General features: G+C 22.9%; 1 protein-coding gene across 1 annotated transcript; it reads right to left on the reverse strand.

The window, feature by feature from the left end:
• Nucleotides 1-18,909: 18,909 nt before the first annotated feature.
• On the reverse strand, nucleotides 18,910-22,017 carry LOC122509578 (muscle-specific protein 20). The gene is made up of 4 exons (XM_043623746.1): nucleotides 21,866-22,017; nucleotides 20,802-21,013; nucleotides 19,511-19,631; nucleotides 18,910-19,330 (listed from the first exon to the last, which is right to left on the reverse strand). The coding sequence occupies exons 1-4, from the start codon at nucleotides 21,893-21,895 to the stop codon at nucleotides 19,139-19,141; spliced, it is 555 nt and encodes a 184-aa protein (XP_043479681.1). The 5' UTR covers nucleotides 21,896-22,017; the 3' UTR covers nucleotides 18,910-19,138.
• Nucleotides 22,018-23,321: the final 1,304 nt, after the last annotated feature.

Raw genomic sequence — 23,321 nt, forward strand, 5'->3', positions numbered from 1 at the left:
CGATGTAAGATATTACTTAATTTTTTTTTTAAATTATTAATATAAACAAAATTAAATTACACAATTTTCAGACTATTTAGTTATTTTGCGAGAATATACACTTGTAGTTGAAAATTTATAATTTCACGACATGACAAATGAATAATAAAACATGTTTAATAATATATCGCTCTTATCGAATACTCATTAATTGAAAGCGTAAACGTGAACCAATTATGAAAACGACTAAAGACTTTAACAAAATTAATAGATGGAAGAACCGAGGAATTAATTAAGTAAATCTGATGAAATTACTCTTATTCAATGATTCGAAAATTCAGAAAGCGAATAAACTTCATTTATTGTTTTAAAAAAAAATTCATCTTGAAAAAAATTATATTTTATAAAATATATATATTTCATATGTAAATTTATAAATTTCGTCTAAAATTAATTTTCGAAAAAAAAATTGAAAACAAATCAATAGTTGGTTATAAAAAATATATTTTCGATATTTTGCCCTATTGCTGCAAATGAAATTTAAATATAATTTGATAATTTGAAAAAGTGAAAATGTGAATTTTTTTACGAAATTTGTATCGATAAAATAATGTATATATAGGGAGTGAAGAAATATATACGTATATTTCTTCAGTGAATATACAAAAAGTAACATATTTCTAGTTTGTGTGTAACTCAATTTTTTTGTGACATTTAACCAATAGGACATCAATTATGTGAATTAGTGTGCATTTTTCACGTTGTAAGATAAAGTTAGACGTTTGGCAGCAAAGACGAACTCGAGATAGGTCTCGAGTCACATTGACCCCGCATTCTTCATTTCGTTTGCAAGCATCCCCTCGCAAGTAGCATTCACCTGACTTAAATATAACATTTACATTTCTGTATATTCTTGACGACGATCATCGGTACTTTGACCCTACGCGATTGTCTTCTTTATTGTTTCAATAATTGTTTAAAATCACCGAAATATTAATGATTATTTTTCTTCACTTCATTAAAAAAAGAGGCAAATAATGAAAATTATTAATAATAGAATTATATTTTAAAAATATTATTTAAATTCAATTATTTTCAAGAATTTTAATGTAAATTCAATTATTTTCAAGAATTCTAATATAAATTCAATTATTTACAACAATTTTAATATAAATTCAATTATTTTCAAAAATTTTAATATAAATTCAATTATTTTCAAAAATTTTAATATAAATTCAATTATTTAAAACAATTATTTTAATATAAATTCAATTATTTACAACAATTTTAATATAAATTCAATTATTTAAAAAAATTATTTTAATATAAATTTAATTATTTTCAAAAATTTTAATATAAATTCAATTATTTTCAAAAATTTTAATATAAATTCAATTATTTTTAACAATTTTGATAAAATTCTTTTAAAAAAATCTTTTTTTTCAAAATTTTTTAATAAAATTCCTATTCAAAAAATTCAATTATTTACAACAATTTTAATATAAATTCAATTGTTTACAACAATTTTAATATAAATTCAATTATTTTCAACAACTTTGATGAAATTATTTTTATAAAAAATCAATATTTTTAAAATTTTTTAATAAAATATCTATTCAAAAAATTCAATTATTTTCAAAAATTCAGATATAAAATTCTTCGAAACAATTAAATTACTTTTATGAAGTGTAAAATCCTCAGCAAGAATTTAATTATTTTCGCATAAATAAGAAAATTCTTCGCAAGAATTAAAATATTTTCATAATATGTAAAATAATAAAATTCTACAAAGAAATTCAATTATTTTCATAAATTTAAAAATATTATTTATATTTTATTATTTTTAACAATTTTTTATGAAACTCTTTTAAAAAAATCATTATTTTCAAAATTTTTAATAAAATTCTACAAAGGAATTCAATTATTTTCAAAAACAATTTTAATACAAATTTTCGAAAGAATACGCAACTATTTTTAAAAATATGATTTAAATTCAATTTTTTGTCAAGATATTTTATTTCAATAAGAATTTAATATTATTTTCAACAATTTCGATAAAAAAAATTCTTCGAAAACAATTCAATTATTAATTTTTGTAAAAAATTCAATTATTTTTTTAAATAATTCAGCTTTTGTAAAAAAATTCAATTATTTTTTAAAATAATTCAACTTTTGTGAAAAATTCAATTATTTTTTAAAATAATTCAACTTTTGTGAAAAATTCAATTATTTTTAAAAATAATTGAATTTTCTCTTAGAATTTTTACAAGTTTTTTAAAAATAATTGAAATTTTCGAAGAAAATATAAGAAATCAATCTTAAATAAATAAATAAATAAATAAATAAAACTTCACTATTTTCAAGAATATTGAAATAAATTTTTAAAAACAATTCAATTATATTATTTTAAAGAATTTTAATCAAAATCTTGTCGAGAATTAAATTATTTTCTATAGGTACAATTTTATAAATTACATTTTCTCAAAAGAATTCAATTATTGAATAAAATGAAATTTCGTATCACAAAAAGATATGTCTATTATCGTGGCTGTAAATATTAAATAATAATTTAATTTTTTTAAAGTAAATTTATATTTTTCTATGAAACTCAACAAAATATTTATCGAGATATAAAAAATAATCATCTTTTAGGACATTATATAATATAAATAAAATAATTTTCGACAACACTGGAGAGTTGAATCTCAAATCAAGTTGAACAACTTTTAACCTTTTCAAACAATTTTTTTTTTTTTTTTTTTTTTTTTGCATGAATAATATTTCAAAGATTTTTTAAAAAAACAAATTAACAAATTTTAAAACTTTTTTACTTAGGGATACTTTTATAAATAAATTTCAATAATAACCTTTTACTTAAAGGATCATAAAGTATATTTTCATTATATATGGTACATTAAAAATTTCGAAGGAGATAAAAATAATTTCATTTTTGTCATGTTCTGCATCTTAAATCAGTGCCCGAATCAAGATTAGAGAAAGTATCCGCTCTTTTGAATCTTAAAATTTTCCGCAATTAAAATTTAAAGTCAAAAAATTCCCTTTGGTCCAATTTTTTTTTTTTGTCTTCTACATTCCATTATATTCACTCACAAGAGGTATGTCGAATGAAGATTTGAAATAATTACGTCGCAAGTCATAATCCTCTATTGTTTTCAATTTTTTTAAAAAATTCTTTGGAATTTTTTTCAGTTTATTGTCACTCAAATATAATCTAGAAAGATTAGGTATTGTTTGTGAATTTAAATTTTTCAACCATTTCAAATTATTCCTTCGAAGTGAGAGTAATTTCAATTTTTCCAAACCATTGAAAAATGTTGTGGGAAGCACTTCCAATTTATTACCATCAAGTTTTAAATGTCTCAAATGATGTAAATTCATAAAAGCATCTTTATCAATTGATACCAATTTATTATTTTCCACCGACAGTAACCACAATTTTTTCAAATCTTTTAACAAATTCTTCGAAATTCTTTCAAGATTATTACCCGATAGATCCAAATCCATTAAAATATTCTGATTTTGAAATATATCATCATCTAAATATTTAATTTTATTTCCACTCAAGTTGATAGTTTCAAATTTTCTCGAAACACTGAATAAATTTTCAGGAATAACTTCCAACTTATTGTTCTTGAATGATATGATATTCAAATTTTCCAAACCAACAAATTCTTCAACATCAATTGATGTTATATAATTATTATCGAGAGTAATTATTTCAAGATTTTTCAATCCTTGAAAAATTTTATTTGGAATTTTTACTAAATTCATATTATTCAGATGAATGACTTGAAGGTTTTTTAATTTATTAAAAATGTTCGCATTGAAGAGAATGTTGTTAATATCTTCGAATTTTACTGCTTTAATTGCTGTTAATTTATCTAAAGCATTATATCTTATTTTTAATTGTCTCGCATCCTTAATGTACAATGATTCAATAGTTGTAAATTTTTGAAGATTATTTTCAGTGAGAATTATTTTTTTCGATTGCAAAAATTTTAGTTCATTGATTTTTGTTAAATTCATATCATTTTTTAAATGTTGAAGTAAATTTTCGAAATTTGTACTTTCTTGAATATTACAATTAGTGAAGATGATATTTTCTTCAAACACTTTGGATAAATCTACTTCAAATTTCAAATCATGATCAAATGTTGATAAATCAATATCGTTGAGACATTTTATTTCCAAATAAAAAAAATAAGATAGATTTACGATAAAATTATCGCATTCTAATGTTTCTGATTCGTCGTCAGATTTTATTTGCGTGCATGTCTTGAGGGAGAAAACTTGGAGAATTAAAATAAATCCCAGTAGACATCTAAAGATTATTACCATATTGATAGACTGGTAATTTATTCAGTCCTGTAAGCAAAAACAAAATTTCTCAATTTTTAAATATTTTTGAATGAAAATTTACAAAAATATTTTGTCAAAAAACAAAAATCACAAATTACAAAAATATTGTTCAAATGTTACTCGATTGTATAAAAATTAGTTTTAATTATCACCCACGTCGAGAAATTCGATGAAAATTCCATGGAATTTCCATGGAGTTTCCATGAAAATTCTGCAAGTTATTTCAATTATTTAAAAAAAAAAGAATTTAATTTGGTAAAATTAAATTTTCATAAAATTTATTATTTTTAATATATTGTAATAAAATTCTTTGCAAAATTTCAATTTATAAATAATAAAAATATTCCTAAAAAAATTCAATTATTTTTATATCAGTTACAGAATTCTTATCAGGATTTCACTTATTTTCAAAACAATTTTTATTAATTTCTTCGAAAATTTCAAGTCTTTTTAAAAATCTCGTAAAAATTTTAAGAGAAAATTCAGTTATTTAAAAAAATAATTGAATTTTTCACAAATGTTCAATTATTTTCAAAAGTAATGGAATTTTTCACAAAAGTTCAATTATTTAAAAAAATAATTGAATTTCACTTATTTTGAAAATGAATTTTATTGATTTCTTCGAAAATTTCAATTATTTTTAAAAATCTTGTAAAAATTCTAAGAGAAAATTCAATTATTTTTAAAAAAATAATTGAATTTTTCACAAAAGTTTTATTATTTTCAAATGTAATGGAATTTTTCACAATAGTTCAATTATTTAAAAAAATAATTGAATTCCACGTATTTTCAAAATAATTTTTATTAATTTCTTCGAAAATTTCAATTATTTTTAAAAATCTTGTGAAAATTCTAAGTGAAAATTCAATTATTTTAAAAAATAATTGAATTTTTCACAAAAGTTCAATTATTTAAAAAAGTAATGGAATTTTTCACAAAAGTTCAATTATTTAAAAAAATAATTGAACTTCACTTATTTCGAAAATAAATTTTATTGATTTCTTAGAAAATTTCAATTATTTTTAAAAAATTTGTGAAAATTCTAAGCGAAAATTCAATTATTTAAAAAAAATAATTGAATTTTTCACAAAAGTTCAATTATTTAAAAAAGTAATGGAATTTTTCACAAATGTTCAATTATTTAAAAAAAATAATTAACTTTTTCACCGAAGTTCAATTATTTAAAAAACTTTCAATAAAATTTAATTCAAGAATTCAATTATTTTCACAAATAATAAAATTCAATTCAAGAATTCAATTATTTTCACAAATAATAAAATTCAATTCAAGAATTCAATTATTTTCACAAATAATAAAATTCATTGCAGGTTTTCAATTATTTTCAATACAATTTTACAGGAATTAGTTAAAATAGTAGATTTTGAAAATATTTGAATTTCATCAGCAAAAAATTTCATTATTTGTGAAATGTAATTGAATTCTTGCAAAAAACTTTTGATAAATAATTAAATTTTTTGAGAAATTTATTTAAAATTGTATATTAAAAATAATTGAAATCTTATGGAAAATTTTATTATTTATGAAAATAATTGAATTCATGTGAAAAATTTTATTACTCCTAAAAATAATTGAGGATTTTATGAAAAATTTTTGTAAATAGTTTAATTTCTCTTTGAAAAATTTTATGGAAATTTAAATTATTACAAAACATGAAGATATCAATAACTCCGAGTCTTCGATTCATAGTGATCGATATTTTCATGTTTTATAATAATATTCTTATAATTTGTTGAATTTCATAAAAGTTTGAATTTGAAATTTTTTGAAAATCTTAATTCTTATAGAATAATAATAATGATTAAATATTTATTTAAAAAAGAATTTATTGGTGTTTTGGAAAAATTTTACAATTATCATTATTATCATCTTCTATAAAAAAAGTTTAGTATTTTCGGAAAAAGCAGCGATTTTTATTTGAATACCCAAAAAACTTAGGGGAATCACCCTCATTTATAACATAAAAATAGACACATACTTAATTTTCTATAACACGTGTTACCTTGCTTTCGAAATTACAAAAATAGTTTGAAAAATTAACAATCGTCTTTTAATTTATTTTCTTTTATAAAATTAAAAAAAAAACAAAATTTTCTTTTAATTAATCCACAATTTGAAAAAAATTAAAAATTGTATTAAAATTATTAAATTTTTTCCAAATAAGGTTCTATTTATAAATTAAAAGTCCTTTTTTTAAAAAAAGTATTTAATAAAGTAATTAATAAAGTAATTAATTAAGTTAATAATTAAGTAATCAATTGTTACAAATCTAACGAAAAAAAAGTAATTATTTTTTCACACTTACGTTATTAGGATAATGTTACTACTTTTTTGTTAGCAAATTGCAATTAAAAAAATAATTTTTTAATCTCTCCTTATATAGTGGACTTTTGTTTGTTTTTGTGTAAACACTTTTTGTTTAAACTAAAATCATGATAAGATATGTCAATAGAATTTAATTCGGAATCTTATAATTTTTCTTTTTTTAAAAAATAAGATCAACATCAAAATATTAAATGTCAAGTAAAAAGAAAAAAATTTTCCAAAAATTTTAGAAATTTAATTTTTGAAAATTTTATGTAAAAAACAAGTAATTTTAAGTAAAATAAAAATTAAATAAATGCAAAGAATTAATTTTAAAAATTAAAGTGAATCATTTTAATAATTTATCTATAATTTCTTGAATTTTTTTCAAATGCACAAATTTATTTATTTTTTTATAATTCTAATGAATTATTATTTTATTAATAATAATAATAATAATAATAATAATAATAATAATAATAATAATAATAATAATAATAATTAAAAATAAATTTGCAAATTGATTAAAATTTTTAACTAAAGTATTGTTACAGAAAAATAATTTCAAATTGGCGCGCCATTTTCGACCAATTAGATACGCGCAGTTATTTTATAATATTGGTATCTCTGTATTGAACTACATCTAAAGTGATCCAAAGATAACTTTGGGGATTCACCGATTCTGTAAATTCAATGGCAAAACATTAAAAAACATTTTATATATTCTCTTTCTTCATTCCATAATAAAATTATTCGATAATTACTACAATAAAATAATAGTAATTATAATAAAAATAAAATGTTAATAATAATGATATCAATGAAATAATAAATATAAATAAAAATAATAAAAATATTTCAAATTTTCAATATTTTAGAAATTTAAAATCAAAAGAGTTTCAAGTTGATAAATTTCATATTAGAAAAAAACTATTTAGTTTTAAAGAATAAACGTAGTTGATAAAATTATGAGATGAATAATACATTTAAATTTATTTAAATATTATTTAATTTAATGTTTTAAATATGATGAGAGAAAAATATGAATAATTCAATAAATTTTTTGCTACTTCTTTTATTTCTTTATTATATGCAAATATTTTTTTTCAAGGTTTTTGTAAAAAATTTGCGTTACTATCACTAATATCTAAATAAAGTATAACTATTTTTATTGTGAAATATATATAATTTTTTTTTCTTTAGATTAATTGAAATATATTTATATAAAATTTAATCTTTATTAACTGAGAAGAAATATTATTATTACCATTATTACAAGATGTATTTGAATGATTTTCTATTTTATACATTTAAATTTCATAACGTGATGAAAAAATAGCAATTTTAATTTTTTTTGTTTCAAATTTTTTCTTGAAATTAAAATTTTTAAATAATTCTGAAAAAAATAATATCATTTCTAATTACTCTGAGTTGTAAATTAAAAATTTCTGTATTTACTTAGTAATTCAATTTATCGAGTAAATTTTTTCAGTCTAATGTAATTTTTTAATAATATTTACTAGGAATGCTATTTTTTTTGACCTTGGCTAAAAAAAGATTAGTACTTAGCAACAGTCCCTTTATGTAAAAATAAAATAAATATTGAACCATGTGTTACACAAAATAGTTTCGTAAAAATTTATATAATTTTTATAATTTCGACATATTTTTTTAATACGTATTTTCAAATTAAATATACTGTTACATAATAATTATTCATATATAATATAATATATTTTTCAAAATTATTATTTCATTAAAACTATTATTTATCCAATTTAAATATTACGTTTTATCGCGTTTATCAATTTTATTTAATAATTCTCTTTAATTCCTCACTTTTTTTCTTAATGTTTACTGTAACAATATATTTATCGAATAGAAAATATTATTTTTTTAAAGTACATATATACCGGATTCTATTGATAAAAAAATCATAATCGTATTTAAATTAAGTGTCAATTCAAGGGCAAAATAATAAATATGAAAGGCTTATCTAAAAAAAAATTTTTTTTAAGCATGTTTTTGATGTTTTCAAATTTTTATTTATTAAATATATTTAATTATTTTTAGAATATTTTTAGTTACTTTTCACTAAAAATTAGTTATTTTTTGCTAATTCTTAGTTTCTATTAGCTAACAATTATTTCATTTTTACTTTAAAAAAAAATTAGTAACCTTTTACTAAAAATAAGCTATTTTTATTATATTTAGTTATTTTTATATAAAGCATAGTTTATTTTGACTGGGAAAAATATCAGTAACCTTTTATTCCAAAATTAGTTCCTTTTTTTTTCTTAAATAATAATATTTAGTTACTTTTACCAAAATTTAGTTACTTTTTACTAAAATTTAGTCTTTTTTACTAATAATTATTTATTTCCTTGGCTAATTGCTAAAAAAAGTCCCCACAATTTTTTTTCTACTAATTATTTATTTTTAACATAAATAATTTAAAATTTTTAAAAATGACTTAATGTGCGGTTTAGAGCGATGTTTTTAAATAATCATTAATTGTAAGTAAAGTAATATTTTACGGAGACACACATTTAATACGAAATATTTCACGTAATTTAAGGACATTTTATCATTTCTCAATTTATCGCTGCAATTAACCGATTAAAGTGACACATTGAGTTTGCGTCTCGACTATTTTCATCGTTTGCATAAATGTGTGTATGTGTGTTATAGATTTCAAAATTCGACGAATCAAACTTATTTTATAAATTAACAATGTAAAATTAATAAAATTAATATTTTTATCAGTTTATCATTAGTTTTTCTTTGCAATGCGCAAAAAAAAAAAATTTCGTAATGCATAATTTTTTTCATAATTGAAAATTTGTTTAAAAAAAGTATTATAATTAAATATTTTCAATTTTAATCAATTATATTGTAAGTAATAACTATTCATTTGATAAATAATTAATAAATAAGAAATAATGAAAAATAAATGTATGATTATTAAAAAATAAATGAATAATTAATAAATAAATAATTATTAAATAATAATAATTAACAAATAAAATAGTACTTAATAATAATAAATAATAAATTAATTAAAATTAATTTAAAAAAATTTTTTTTTTAAAAACTAATAATAAATAAATAAATAGTATTTCTCTAATTAAATATATTTATAACAATTACCAATTATTTAAATAATACTATTATTTATTTATTTAAACTAAGAAACTCCGAATTTTTTTTTTAATCGACTTCGACAGAATTTTTTTTTAAAAAAAAGGTTTCTTAAAATACTCGAAACGTTTCAAATTTAAATCCTCAGACTGCATGAAAAGTTAATAATTGCCGTGCCAAATTCAATATTTATTTACAACGACTACATTCGCAAGTGAGTCACAATTTCACAAATGCAACATTCACACTTTCGTTTTTTGAACAAATTGTCCATTGGTTTTGTGTCACAGGGATTCAAATGATATATAAGAATGTAATATAGTGGAAGTGTCTAAAAATTATATAGAGGCAGAAATATTTTAAATCATTGCAATTTCACATGCTACTATATTATTATTCTTCCAAAGAGAATTTTTCCCAATAAATTTATTGTCGAGAAAATACAAATATTGTTTTATGCAGTGTAAGAGAATTTTTTTCCTAAAAATCAAAATTTTTAATTTCTTAAAGGAAAATTTTTATTTTTAACTGAAAATAATAAATAAAAGTAAAAAAAAACAATAAAAGATACTTCGTATTTTATAACTACATATAGGAATCTCTCACGTGGTTGGTAAAATGAAAAAAAAAGAAAAATATTCTTTTCCTTAGTGTAATTTATAGGAGAGTGGAAAAAAGATTCATCAGATTATAAATAAATTTATTTTCAATGGAATTAAAATTCTTCGAAAATTGTAAATGAATACTTGAAATAAATTAATTATTTTCAATTAAATTTTACAAAATTTCAACTACACAAAAAGGTCTTTATTATAGAAATAATTGAAAAATTTAATTAATATATTAAAAAATTATTCACCAAAAACTTTTGAAATATTTACGTTTATAGTTATTTTTTCGCATTATAAAAATCAAAATAATTTGCACTTTTTTAAATACTAAAAATTGTTGTATTTTATTGCAATGTTCGGAAGAAAAGTCGCAATTTTTGAAAATAAGTCGAAAGTATTCTCAATTTTCTTAATTTCCCTGACAAATATTTTTTCCTGACATTACTCAAATGTATATTTTAATTCTAACCAACTAATCATAAAACAATAACATTTCTGCTAATTTGCGGTTGCGAACGTTGCGAAGTTGGCAGATTTTAACACGACAGTTATAACATAGTATTAGTTTATATATGAATATAAAATTTTTCTATTCTGAGTGACAGTGACAAAAGAGTTTTTTTCTAAAGTATGAATATATCCCATATATGAAAAATCTCATTTTGAGGTTTATATTTTTGTCAAGAAAAGTCGTGCACGTGCACTTTTCATGATTTAAGAAAATTCTTATATTTTATTTTCAGAGGAAGAATTTCTTATATATTTGGATGTGATTTTCGAATATTCAAGAGCACCAGGAAGACGAAAATTGTTCTTTGTTTCGATCCTACCTGTCAAAACACTTATTACCACTGCTCCACTGCAGCTGCGGCATCGGCCATTTTGAATTAAAGAAAGACTCTAAAGGTCTATGCACAACTGCATCGCGAACGTTAAGGCCAACGCACAATAGTTTCGCTAAAGTAGTTCGAATTTTTTTTTTTGAATTTTTTTATTATATAATTATATACAATTAATTAATTAAAGAAATTATTCGTGGAAGTCAAGTAATTTCTGAATTTATAGTGAAAGGGAAATTTTATACTTGGAACGTATTTTGGCAGAATCGTTTAATTATCTACAAAGTCATTATATACTGTTGTAATAATATTAAAAAAAAAATGATTTTTAATTAATAATTTACGACAAATTATTTGGTTCATTTGACATGAGTCAGCACTTACAAGTGTCTCGAGGGCGTCTGCTAACACATACTAAATTTGGTTACCTTTAGGATCGGGATTGTATTACGCGCGTGGGATATTCTAATATTTCGGGTGTGCTACGACAACTGGGCCATTTTCCCTCTTTCTCTCTCTTATTCGCCCACATTCCTCTTCTCCAACAACTTTACACAAATATATATATATATAAAACATTTCCCCCTTATAACAATGTAAAACATTTTCCCCAACCCCCTATTATTTACGATATTTTTACGAAAATTTAATTTTTTTTTAATTTAAAAAAAAAATTGAATTTCACCCCAAGTATGTATTTTTAATGTTATTTTTAAGAAAAATTTAAACTTCAACCCAAATGTACTTTTTAATGATATTTTTAAAAAAATTTCAATTTCACCCCAAATATGTATTTTTTTTATAATTAATTAAAAATAACTTAATTTTTCACACTACGTCAGGTATATGATAATATTTCAATTTTTAATAAAATAGTATAGGTATTTTCGCTTTATCTTTATAATTTATTTTTGTATAAAATTTATTGTCATGGGCGCGTAATTAATAGTGAAATTTTCTAATTTCAGTATAGCTGTATATTTATTTACAAGTATTTTTAAACTCAACACTTGGAAAATCCGTTAAAATTAATAGGAGAGAAGAAATTTATAAATATTTCTTTTTTTTCTTCTAGTGAATGATTATCATTAGTTTAATGCCGACCCTGATTTCTTTGGACTATCGTCGTTCAGAAAATTTACTATATATTTTCAGATATTAAATTTAGAGTGCCCGTCCTTGAGGTCAGTGTGTGTACTCCAAAATTCAGTGTATGCAGTGTACACCCACGCTTTTTAGTTTTTTCGAGTTAAGCCACGAGTAAAATATAACTATAGAGATTAAAAGAATATAAGAAAAATAGCATTTTTGGAAAAAATTTTAATTAGAAAAATTTTAAGGTACTTTTTTTGGTGAACTTTAGTTGAACTATAACTATTGGAATAAAAATAACGATGGACTTATTTTTGGATTTAAAAATATTGCCTAGTCTCGAGAAGTTCCAGCTTTTCTAGTAGTAAATACATTTCTTAAAATATATCCTATTCTATGTGAAATAATCTAAACGTAAAGCCGCATCTAGTCTAATTTAAAGCAGTCTCCGGGATGAAAATTAACAGCTTCTTTAGAACATCTGCTTTTTATTACAGGAGTTTAAGGAAACAAATATTTTCGATTATTGGGAAAAATTGATCAACTATTATGACCCTAAGGATTATTTTTTTAGTAAACTTTACTATTTACTAGATTTACTATACGAATTCATCCCTAAAACTCTTCATAATCTCGAGATATATTTTTATTTTATTTATAGGTATACAGAGATGGGTAGTCGAAATCGCGTTCACACTCTTAGCAGTAAAGGTGTTTCTGCAATAGCTTGTAAATATATTTGTTTTGTCTGATTTAAAGGAAATTCGTATTTTATATATAAATTTACGATAATTAATAATGAATTAATTAATTTACTACTTAAAAGTAATTCTAAATGCAGAATGTGATTTTTTTGATAAATTTCTTTTCTACCGACAGAGGTATGAATGCACACTTATTATTGTGAGCTTTGCAGATGCGTAACTGCCCATCTCTGTATACCTAACCTCTTTAACAGTGTTTACTTGCGGTGTAGTATTTCGAGTTTGTTTTGTATTTTTTTTTGTATTTTGTATTTTTTTTTGTATTTGTATTTTTGTTTTGTAACTTTGTTTTTTATTTTTAATACTAATCTTTTAAAATCTGAAAGTAAAAAATTGTGTACAAGTGTTCTTTTCCTTTTAATAAATATGTGACGCGACACTAGTCTGCTTCTTATTTTGCGAAAGTTTGATTTTTTTATTTCAATTATCTTATAATGTTCAAATTCAAATGCAACATTTTTGGTTTTCGTCATCAAAATAATTGTCATTGCAATAGATATATGCATAGAGTGAGAGACTTGACGTCAAGGATATGTTTATGCATTTGTTGATGTCTATCCAAATGTACATTTATAACTCAAAAGTCAATAAACCGACTGTGGCAAAAATATTTTCTAGTTTTCCTCTCTACTCAGATCCGACAAAATTTTGAAAATTCCAAATGGCGGATCCAATATGGCGGACTAATTTTTAAAATTAATCGAATTTACTCGAAACTTGTTACTCGGGGGTTTCTTGGGTCGCTGATTAAAAATATAAGATCAGATTCTAAAAAAACAAAATGGCGGATCCAATATGGCGGACTTATTTTTTAAAATTGATCGAATTTACTCGAAACTTGTTACTCGGGGGTTTCTTGGGTCGCTGATTACGAATATGAATGCAGTTTTTGAAAACATAAAATTTCTTATGCATTTTTGACGATAAATTCTCACGTTTCAAAGTAAATTTAATTAATTCTTAAAAAAAAATAAGTCCATTTTGAATTTTGAAAATAAAAATCTGATTTCAGATTCTTAAGCAGCGTCCCGACACTAATTGAATTAATTCACACGGCGTATTCTGTAGCAAAAGAAAAAAAATTGCCCGTCTCTCTTGAATGAGTCACAGATGTAATAATGTTGTAAAGTCTTCTTCCTCGTCGATTTGCCAAGAGTCACTGTGATTTATTACGATGCTCCTCACAAAATTCATCACTCGCGATTGTTAAAATCAGTTCAAGAAAATTTTACTCATCAATCACCAAAAGAGTGATAAGAATATAGTAGGTAGAAGTAGTATTTAATCTGAGTCTTAAATTTTTAATATATTATCTCAAAATTATTTTTGCTATTTTATCAATAAAATTAGTTCCAAATGATTATTTTTTTTTTTTTTTTTTTTGATAAATAATTTTTTTTTTGAAGAAATTTCACCTTAATGCTTGATTTTAGGGTTTTGACAATTGTCCTGGAAAATTTATTCATCGCACAAATTCAACTATGGCGAGCGGTTAAAATTGGGCTTCTTGCCTAAATGCGACGGTGCATTACTAAATTGTTCGCGGTTATTAACGTATGTGGTTGCTGAAATGAATTAAAAGTGGTCACTATTTTTTTTTTACAAATTTATCCTTCATATGAAACATTAAAAATATTCTGAATTTCATTAAATGTACATATATATATATATAGAAATTCACAATATTTTTAATTTTTCACATGAAAATTAATAATTTCATATTAAAATTAATATTTCATATTAAAAATATTTTGAATTTTTCATATGAAGCAGAAATTTATAGTTTATTTATAAAATTTTAAAAAGTCGAAAAAAAGTTTCTATTTAGGGACTTTTAATAAACCGCACATTATAGTTAGGTTGGTAAGTCTATACTGTTTGTTACCTCTGGAACGTATCGTGAGTCATATTCCTTATTTTGAGACAGAAAAGACAATTTTGAACATAAACTCATTTTGTTTTTCAACGAATTTTAATATTACAACTTTTGGTATAAATTAAAATATTAACTAAATTTTTAAAATCTAAGCTTTACCCATTGTAAATTAGTAACAATATGAAATAATAACTTATTTTAATAGGAAAATTATTATATTTTCGTTTTAGAAAGTTAAAACTATGTAAAAAAGGACTAAATCTGATGGGGATCGAACCCCAATACGCCGAGAAGCTATAAATTGACGGTTAGGGTTACCTCCACTAAGCTATAAATTTTTTTTTTTTTTTTTTTTTTTTTTTTTTATTTTTATATTTGTTTATTGATACCAGATAAAATATACATGTTCATATTCTACTAACTGGACCATATCGATCACAATTATTCATAATTAAAAAAAAGTAATTATTTAATTTGAAAAAATAAATTTTTTATTCCTATAAAAATTTCTCCGGCTCATATTTTTCCCAGGCACATACATTTCTTAAAATGACGAAAGAATGGGACATATAGATGAAAAATGAAAAGTGAAGAAAGAGATAGAGATATAGTAATACCTACATTGCGCGCCTCAAAGTAGTCTCTCTGCATTAAAAATAGATTATAAAATTCATGTAATTCATAAAGTATATCGTCTTCGTGTGTGTTTATTTTCAGTCGTAGAATCTTATAAATGCCTAACATAAAGATTTCAGTATCAAAGCGCTGATGACCTGCGAAAACTGGAATTTTATGAAAATTCCACGTCGTTTCCATCATACATAGTATACCTATATAACATAGTCAGTAAAAAAAAGAATTCTATGAACTTTTAAAACTTCCAACGTACATTATATTCTTTCGTCAAGATACTGCAATTTAAAGTTTATATATTTTTAGTGAATTCTGGCACACACGCTCATTTATTTTCGTGAATCACATTTCAAATGTGTCAATTTATTTATATGCGCTCACGTGGTGTTTATAATAGTTATTTGATGAAATCACTTTATTACAAATTAATATACTGAAAGCTCAGATTTTTAATTTTTGGTATTTTTGGTACTTTTGAAACAAAGTGCTTAAAAATGTAAGATAAACTTTTGGTTTATAACGAAAATTTGTTTTTAAATTACTAAACATTTACTATTTTTTTTTAAAGAACTAAATTTACCGTTAGTGGTAAAGTACCAACTGAGTTTACTCTAAGATTGTAGGAACCTTATTTGCCGACTGTTGGTCTGCAGGAACCGAGAGATAATTCTTTGCACGAGAATGATAAATAGAATTCTTACCCACATCGTATGGTAACTTATAAAAATTCAACAGTTGGCAAATCTTTGTCTAAAACTAGACCGAATCGATGGAAATTAATAGAGAAATCTAATTTTTCAGAATATGCATTCGTTCACCTGAAGATAAACGAACAATTTTTGTTATTTGCCTAAGAATAGAGGAAAACAGCAAAAAATTAACATTTCTTGCTGTTTTCCTCTATTTTTAGGCAAATAACAAAAATTGTTCTCAAATTTATTTTTTTTATTCAAAACCCCAATGAATTGCACATTCTGCATATAGGCGTTTTTTAAATTAGTAAAATCAAAATAAATCATTTATTTTGATACGATAATTATTATCATCGTAAAGCTATATGCAGAATATGCAATTAATTAAATTAAACAAAAAAAATACATTTGCAAGCTATTGTGGAAACACCTTTACAGCTAAGTGTAAACGTGATTTTGTCTTTCTTCTACCAACAGAGATATGAATGCACCCTTATTGTAAGCTTTTCAGAGGCTATACATTGATATATTTGTCTATTGTGGACTCAGCTTAATATTGCTATCGAATTATTTCAAGTTAACTGCTCATCCCTGTAACAGAGTTCGTAATATACCTAACCTTCTTTACAACAGTGTTTACTTGTGATTCCCATCGAATAGTCAACTACTTTCTATTATAATTGTGTTCCTATAATTAATTATTACTTTTAAATTATATTGATTTTACAAAAAGAAAATATATTTTCTTAAATAATAAATTTTTATTTTTTTATTTCTACACGTTTAGCTTGTAAATTTTATTTTTATTAAATAATTTAATTTATGAGGGTTTCAAAAAAAGGTAATGGCAACTTTTTTCAAATTCTTAAGACTTTTTTTTTAATTATTTTCAATTTAGAATAGAATCGCGAAAATATATGTATATTTGTTCTATTAATAAGTTTCTTGTTAAAAATTTGAAAAACAAACGAAATAAATTAGTTAACATTGAAAAATTATTTATAACCATTTTATGAGACACATGTCTATCAATTTTGTAGTAAAAATAAATTTACACATTTTTGTTTATAAACTAGTCGCGTCGTCGACTATACATCGTTTTAAACATAAAATTTGATTAACACAATTGTGAAGGAAATGTAGCGGACTATAAAAATAGTTTCCCTGTTCATGAAATTCATCCCACACCTACTTTTGTCACGGATTCGTGGAATAATTTCAAAAATTCTTTCTATTTTTATTCTCCATTATAGATATCATCTTTTTTATCTCTTTCCAAAATCATATAAAAATTTTTTTTTTAATAAAATTTTCTTATATCTATAATAAAATTTCTTCATTAAAACTGAAATTCTGAAAAAAGTTTATATCAGATAAAATTTTACATTAAATAAAATTTTTTAAAAAAAGTACAAATTTAATTTCGGATAAAAATTTTTCTCGCTTTAAATTTAATCACTTTTGTGAAAAATTGATGTCACGAACTATTTTTAAATTAATTTTGTCGTCAGTGGCGGAAAATTTAACAGACCGAATAATCGGAATTTGTAGATTCTGTAAAGAATATAACGAAAAAAAAATTTTTTTTATTTACGACGATGACAAATAAGACACAGTTTTCTATAAATGCGTGTTTCCTTTTTCGGCTTCTTGGGAAAAATGTGTTATTATTAATTATTATATTTAAAAAAGAAATTATTATTTTTATTTATTTTATTAATTTCTTTTTAATAGCAATTGTTATTTGTGTAACTAATTTTACTTTTGTGACAATTGCTAAATATATATAATAAATAATAATAATGATAATAATAATAATAATTATAATAATAATAATAATAATAACAACAGTAAATATATAAATAAATAAATAAATGTGACGCGCTCCATAAAAATATGTACCTAAGAAGCAAAAACTTTGAGGTTATGTTTGTAATTTTAAAAATAAAAATACGCAAAGTCAAAACTTTCAATATAAACCACCAAAGTTCAAATCTTCATTACATCGAAAGTATTTAGTAAAAATTGATTTTGCTTTTAAATTAAACACAGAAACTTTTAATTGATGTGAAAATAACACAAACATAACCTAAAAATGATTTTCTGCTTCGGCACCTTTCTTCAGTGCGCGATGCAAATAATAGTAAAAATAAATAATAAAATAAATAAAAATAAATAATAATAAATAAATTTAACAATAAGTATAAAATAATAAAAATATAATTAAGAAGTGATTGGTTAATAATTTGGTACTCAACAAGTTTTTAGATACTTTATCCCAAATTCTATTTTATTTAAAAACATTAATTTTAACAGAAAATGTTACATGATAATTTTTTTGGTGTGTATAATACGTAACAATTTTTTCTCCTATCAAATTCGATTGAAAATTAAAAAAAAATTTCTCCAAAATTAATAAAAAAAAAAAAAAAATTCACGATATCGATTTTTAGAATAACATCTAGTTTCTAATTGTGTAACTTTTTTTTTGTCAGTTTTATTGGAATGAATTAATTATTTTTCTTTTTGTCTCTATTTGTTTAAAAAAAAAAAAAAAAATAGAAGAAAATCATCAGGCAGTATAAATAAATCGATTATATTGACATACTTGATTATAATAGAGATACAATGTATATTCTTCAGTAATAAAAGAGATAAAATAAATAATTAAACATTAGAGTATTATATTATATATACATAAAAAATATAAATTACGCGCGGATTTTCATTTTGGTTGTTGGAAAGAGGGGAGGGGGAGTGGAGAAGGGGTAAGGAAGGAGAGGGAAAGGGAAGGAAAGAAGGGAGGAAATTACTTTCCAAGAAGAATTTTACGAGTTGCTCCCATACTTTGTCCAGCTTGGGTTGCACCCTTATTGGAACCAGCTTGAAGACCGACAATTGTCTGCCCAGCTTTAAGTTGTTCCTCAGTGAAGTCTCTTTTGCATTCTTCTGATGGTTTTGGTCCCAAATAAGGTCCTTTCCAATCTGCGTGTCGGTAAGTCTGCGGGGAAGTATATGAAATATTTATAGTTTTTAACATCCTCCTTTTTGTTTTTTGTTCTTTTTAAAAATTTTAATTAATTTTTAAATTTTTTTCTCATTATTTTGATACGATGAAGAAAAATTACTACTGGAAAAATATTACTCTTGGAAAAAATTGGTATTTAGTAAAAAATGATACCTGACGTCCTAAGGCGAACAAGGTTGTTGTGACTTGTGCTATGTCCTTTTTCTCCCACAAGTCCACTGTTTGGAAAACATCGACATCATCGACTCCGTATTCCTTCAAAGCCTTCTGGAATCTATACACAAACGGGAACAATTTTTATAAGTAACAATTTATTTTTTATAAGTAATATTTAATTTGGTTATGCTATTTTAGCAATTATAATCATCACTTTTCAGTAATAATGATAATAGTAATAATTCTAATAATAATAATGATGATAATAATATAAACCCCCTCAATACCTGAATATCATTAAAAAAAATTATAGGTTATGTTCAGGAAAGTTTTTGCTTGATTTAAGATTCATTTTTAATTAACTGAAGGCAAGAAAAAATTTTATTTATACTATTTTAAAGTATAAAATTATTTTCGAGTTCAGTTTATTGAGAATTATAATCTTTAATGAAATAAATAAGTTTCTAGTGCAGAATGGATTCTCAATAGAGAAAGTAATCGAAATCACAATCGTGAGAATGAGTAAGAGAAGGAAGAACGTATATTGTTGTTCTTCTCTCACTCATTCATATGATTGTATTTATTTTCGGGGGTTCCCAAGTCGATGCGATTTTTCCATTGACAACCACTTATGGTCAATGCACAATAGCGTCGCGAACTTGAAGCATGAGTTAGAAATAGTTTCACTTTGGACTTATTTTTTTTTTTTTTATTTTTTGTCCTAGTCAAAATCCAATGAAAAAAATTGAGATATAAAAATTTAAATGGTTATCTTGAATGAAATTGTCCTTTGTTTGAATTACTCATTTTAAACTTGTCTTTTTGACATATTTCATTATTTATTTTTTTAGATGTTTTTATTTATATTTTTGATTTTTTCACTTTGGACATTTTTATTTTGGACTTTTTTTGGGATTTTTTTGTCTGAATTCTTTTATCCTGTAATCATTTAAATTATGGCCCTTTAAGGTTGACTTTTACTATTGTAACATTATACGAAAAATTGAATCGCATCAAAATTCGAAAAAACTATTTTCAAAATATTTTTAAAAATTCCTTATTTAAATTCAACATTAAGGGTCATAATATTTAAATAATTATTTAAATTATGGTTCTTGAGGTATTGAATTTTACTTGTAACATTACGAAAAATTGAACATGACGACAAATCGTAATTGAAAATTATTTTTACCAACTACCCTCGATCTCATTGTCGAAAAGTTTGGAAACAATTATTTTTGAATTCTAATAAAGCAAGGGAAAGCAAAAGAAACAAAAAATTGCTTACAGATTGATGTTCTCCATCATTTTGAACTGTCCACCGGAACTGTTGATCTTGGGCACAGATCCAGGGGCGATTTTGTTCATCAATTGACAAAGAACCTGACCATCGCGAATAACATCCTCGAATGTTTCATTAGTGGGGAATTTTTTGCCCATAATCGATTCGATCCATTCTTGGGCCTCCTTTTCCTGTTCTGGGTTTCGCTTGCCAGCAATCTGCGAAATAAATAATAAGTTTTCTATTAATTTTAAATGTTTACTAATATTATCAAAATATTATTATTATTATTATTATTATTATTATTAATATTATTAAACAAAATCGTTCAATAATATCAAAATTGAACCCCCCTTCGTATTCTATAACTCGATCTGGTTAAGTGAGCAAGTCCCTTGCGCATCTGATGACTTTAAATGGTGCGCATTCAAGTTATAGCCACAGTTTTCTTCAGAGTATCAAATCTCAAAAAATTTGTATCAATTTTTTATTCGATCCACATTTTTGGTATCAATTATTTGCAATTTGATACTTTTAAGTTTAACAGTGAGTAAAGGAAGGTTCAATTTTATAAAAATGATCATATGCATCAAATCGTCACTTAATATCCATCACTATAATTTTCCCATCACTTATTTTCTCAAAACACTTGATATACTTGAAATGCACTTCAAAAATCTTCTTTTTTTAATTTTGAACCGATTTTGTGGATACTTTTGGATAACTTGGAAATTTTTGAAATATATGGAAATTTTGAGGATAAGTTTTGAATGGTATGGAAATTTTGAGGATAAGTTTTGAATGGTATGGAAATTTTGAGGATAAGAGTTTTGGATGGTATGGAAATTTTGAGGATAAGAGTTTTGGATGGTATGGAAATTTTGAGGATAAGTTTTGGATGGTATGGAAATTTTGAGGATAAGTTTTGAATGGTATGGAAATTTAAGGGATGGGGTTTAGGAGTGTTTTATAATCACTAAAAAGGGTCAGTTTTAGAAATGAAGAGTTTTTCTTTTTTTGGTAAACTATAAACTTGTGGAATTGTAAAATGAATAATCCTAGAGTTGTACCTTGGCACGGACTTGACGTTCAAGAGCCATGGTTATAACGAGATTCTTTGCAGGATAGTGAAGGAGTACTGAAGTGCCGACGTCGATTGCCAACGGTTTTTATATCCCGAGACAACGCAACATTCGTTCGGCCCACGCCTCTCAGGAACTGTCCAAGTGGGTAAATGTAAACGACGCTTTGGATTTTTCGATTCTAATATTAGAGGGGTTATTCATTTTGGTAAAGATGATGATGATGTTGATGTTGAAGGGTGCCGCTCAATTTTGAGACCTTGCTCCATACCAATCTTTATAGAAAATTTTTTTTTTCTTCTTAAAAAATTACTTGGAAATTTTTAATTATAAGATCGAATCATACAGTTGACCATGTGGTCAACTGTATGATTCGATCTTATAATTGAAAATTTCCATATATGACCATTTTTATAAAATTGAATCTATTACCATTTTTATAAAATATAACCTATGGTAATACCCACTTCGAAAAATTCCATGGATGTACCCCAATATGTACCCCCTATAAATTCCATGGAAAGTCGATGGAATTTCCATGGAGTTTCCATGGAAATTCAACAAGTTTTTTATTTTAAAATTATATTTTAACATTTTCAGGATTGTTATAGGTCAGGAAAATCAGGGAAAAGTCAGGAATTTTTATTAAAGTACTAGAAAAAATTGAATTTAAAAAAAAGTTACAAATGATTGCAGTAATCTTCGAAAATTTCAATTATTTTTTCAAAAATCTTGTGAAAACTCTAAGAGAAAATTCAATTATTTTAAAAAATAATTGATTTTTTCACAAAATTTCAATTAGGTATTTAAAAACTAATTAAATTTTCACAAAAGTTCAATTATTTAAAAAAATAATTGAATTTCAGTTATTTTCAAAATATATTTTTATTAATTTCTTCAGTAAAGGAGAATGAAACGAAAACATTCGGACAAATAGTTTTTAAAAATTAGTTTACTACAACGTTTTGAAATCTAAATGAAATGAATTTCTAAATGATTTAATTTCTTCGAAAATTTCAATTATTTTTTCAAAAATCTTGCGTGAAAATTCTAAGAGAAAATTCAATTATTTTAAAAAATAAATGAATTTTTCACAAAAGTTCAATTATTTTAAAAAGTAATGAAATTTTTCACAAAAATTCAATTCTTTAAAAAAGCAATTGAATTTTTTACCAGAGAATAATTTTTCAATTATTTAAAAAACTTTCAATAAAATTCAATTCAAGAATTCAATTATTTTCATAAATAATAAAATTCATTGCAGATTTTCAATTATTTGTAATACAGTTTTACAGGAATTACTTAAAAAAATGTAATTATTTCTAAAAATTTAATTTCAATTCCTCGAGAAAATCAATTACTTAAAAATATTTTTTTTTAAATTCTTTGAAAGAATTCAATTATTTACAAACATATAAGAGTTTTTCAAAGGAATTCAATTATT

Source organism: Leptopilina heterotoma, unplaced genomic scaffold, assembly GCF_015476425.1.
Source record: "Leptopilina heterotoma isolate Lh14 unplaced genomic scaffold, ASM1547642v1 Lhet_61, whole genome shotgun sequence".
Taxonomy (NCBI): Eukaryota; Metazoa; Arthropoda; class Insecta; order Hymenoptera; family Figitidae; genus Leptopilina; species Leptopilina heterotoma.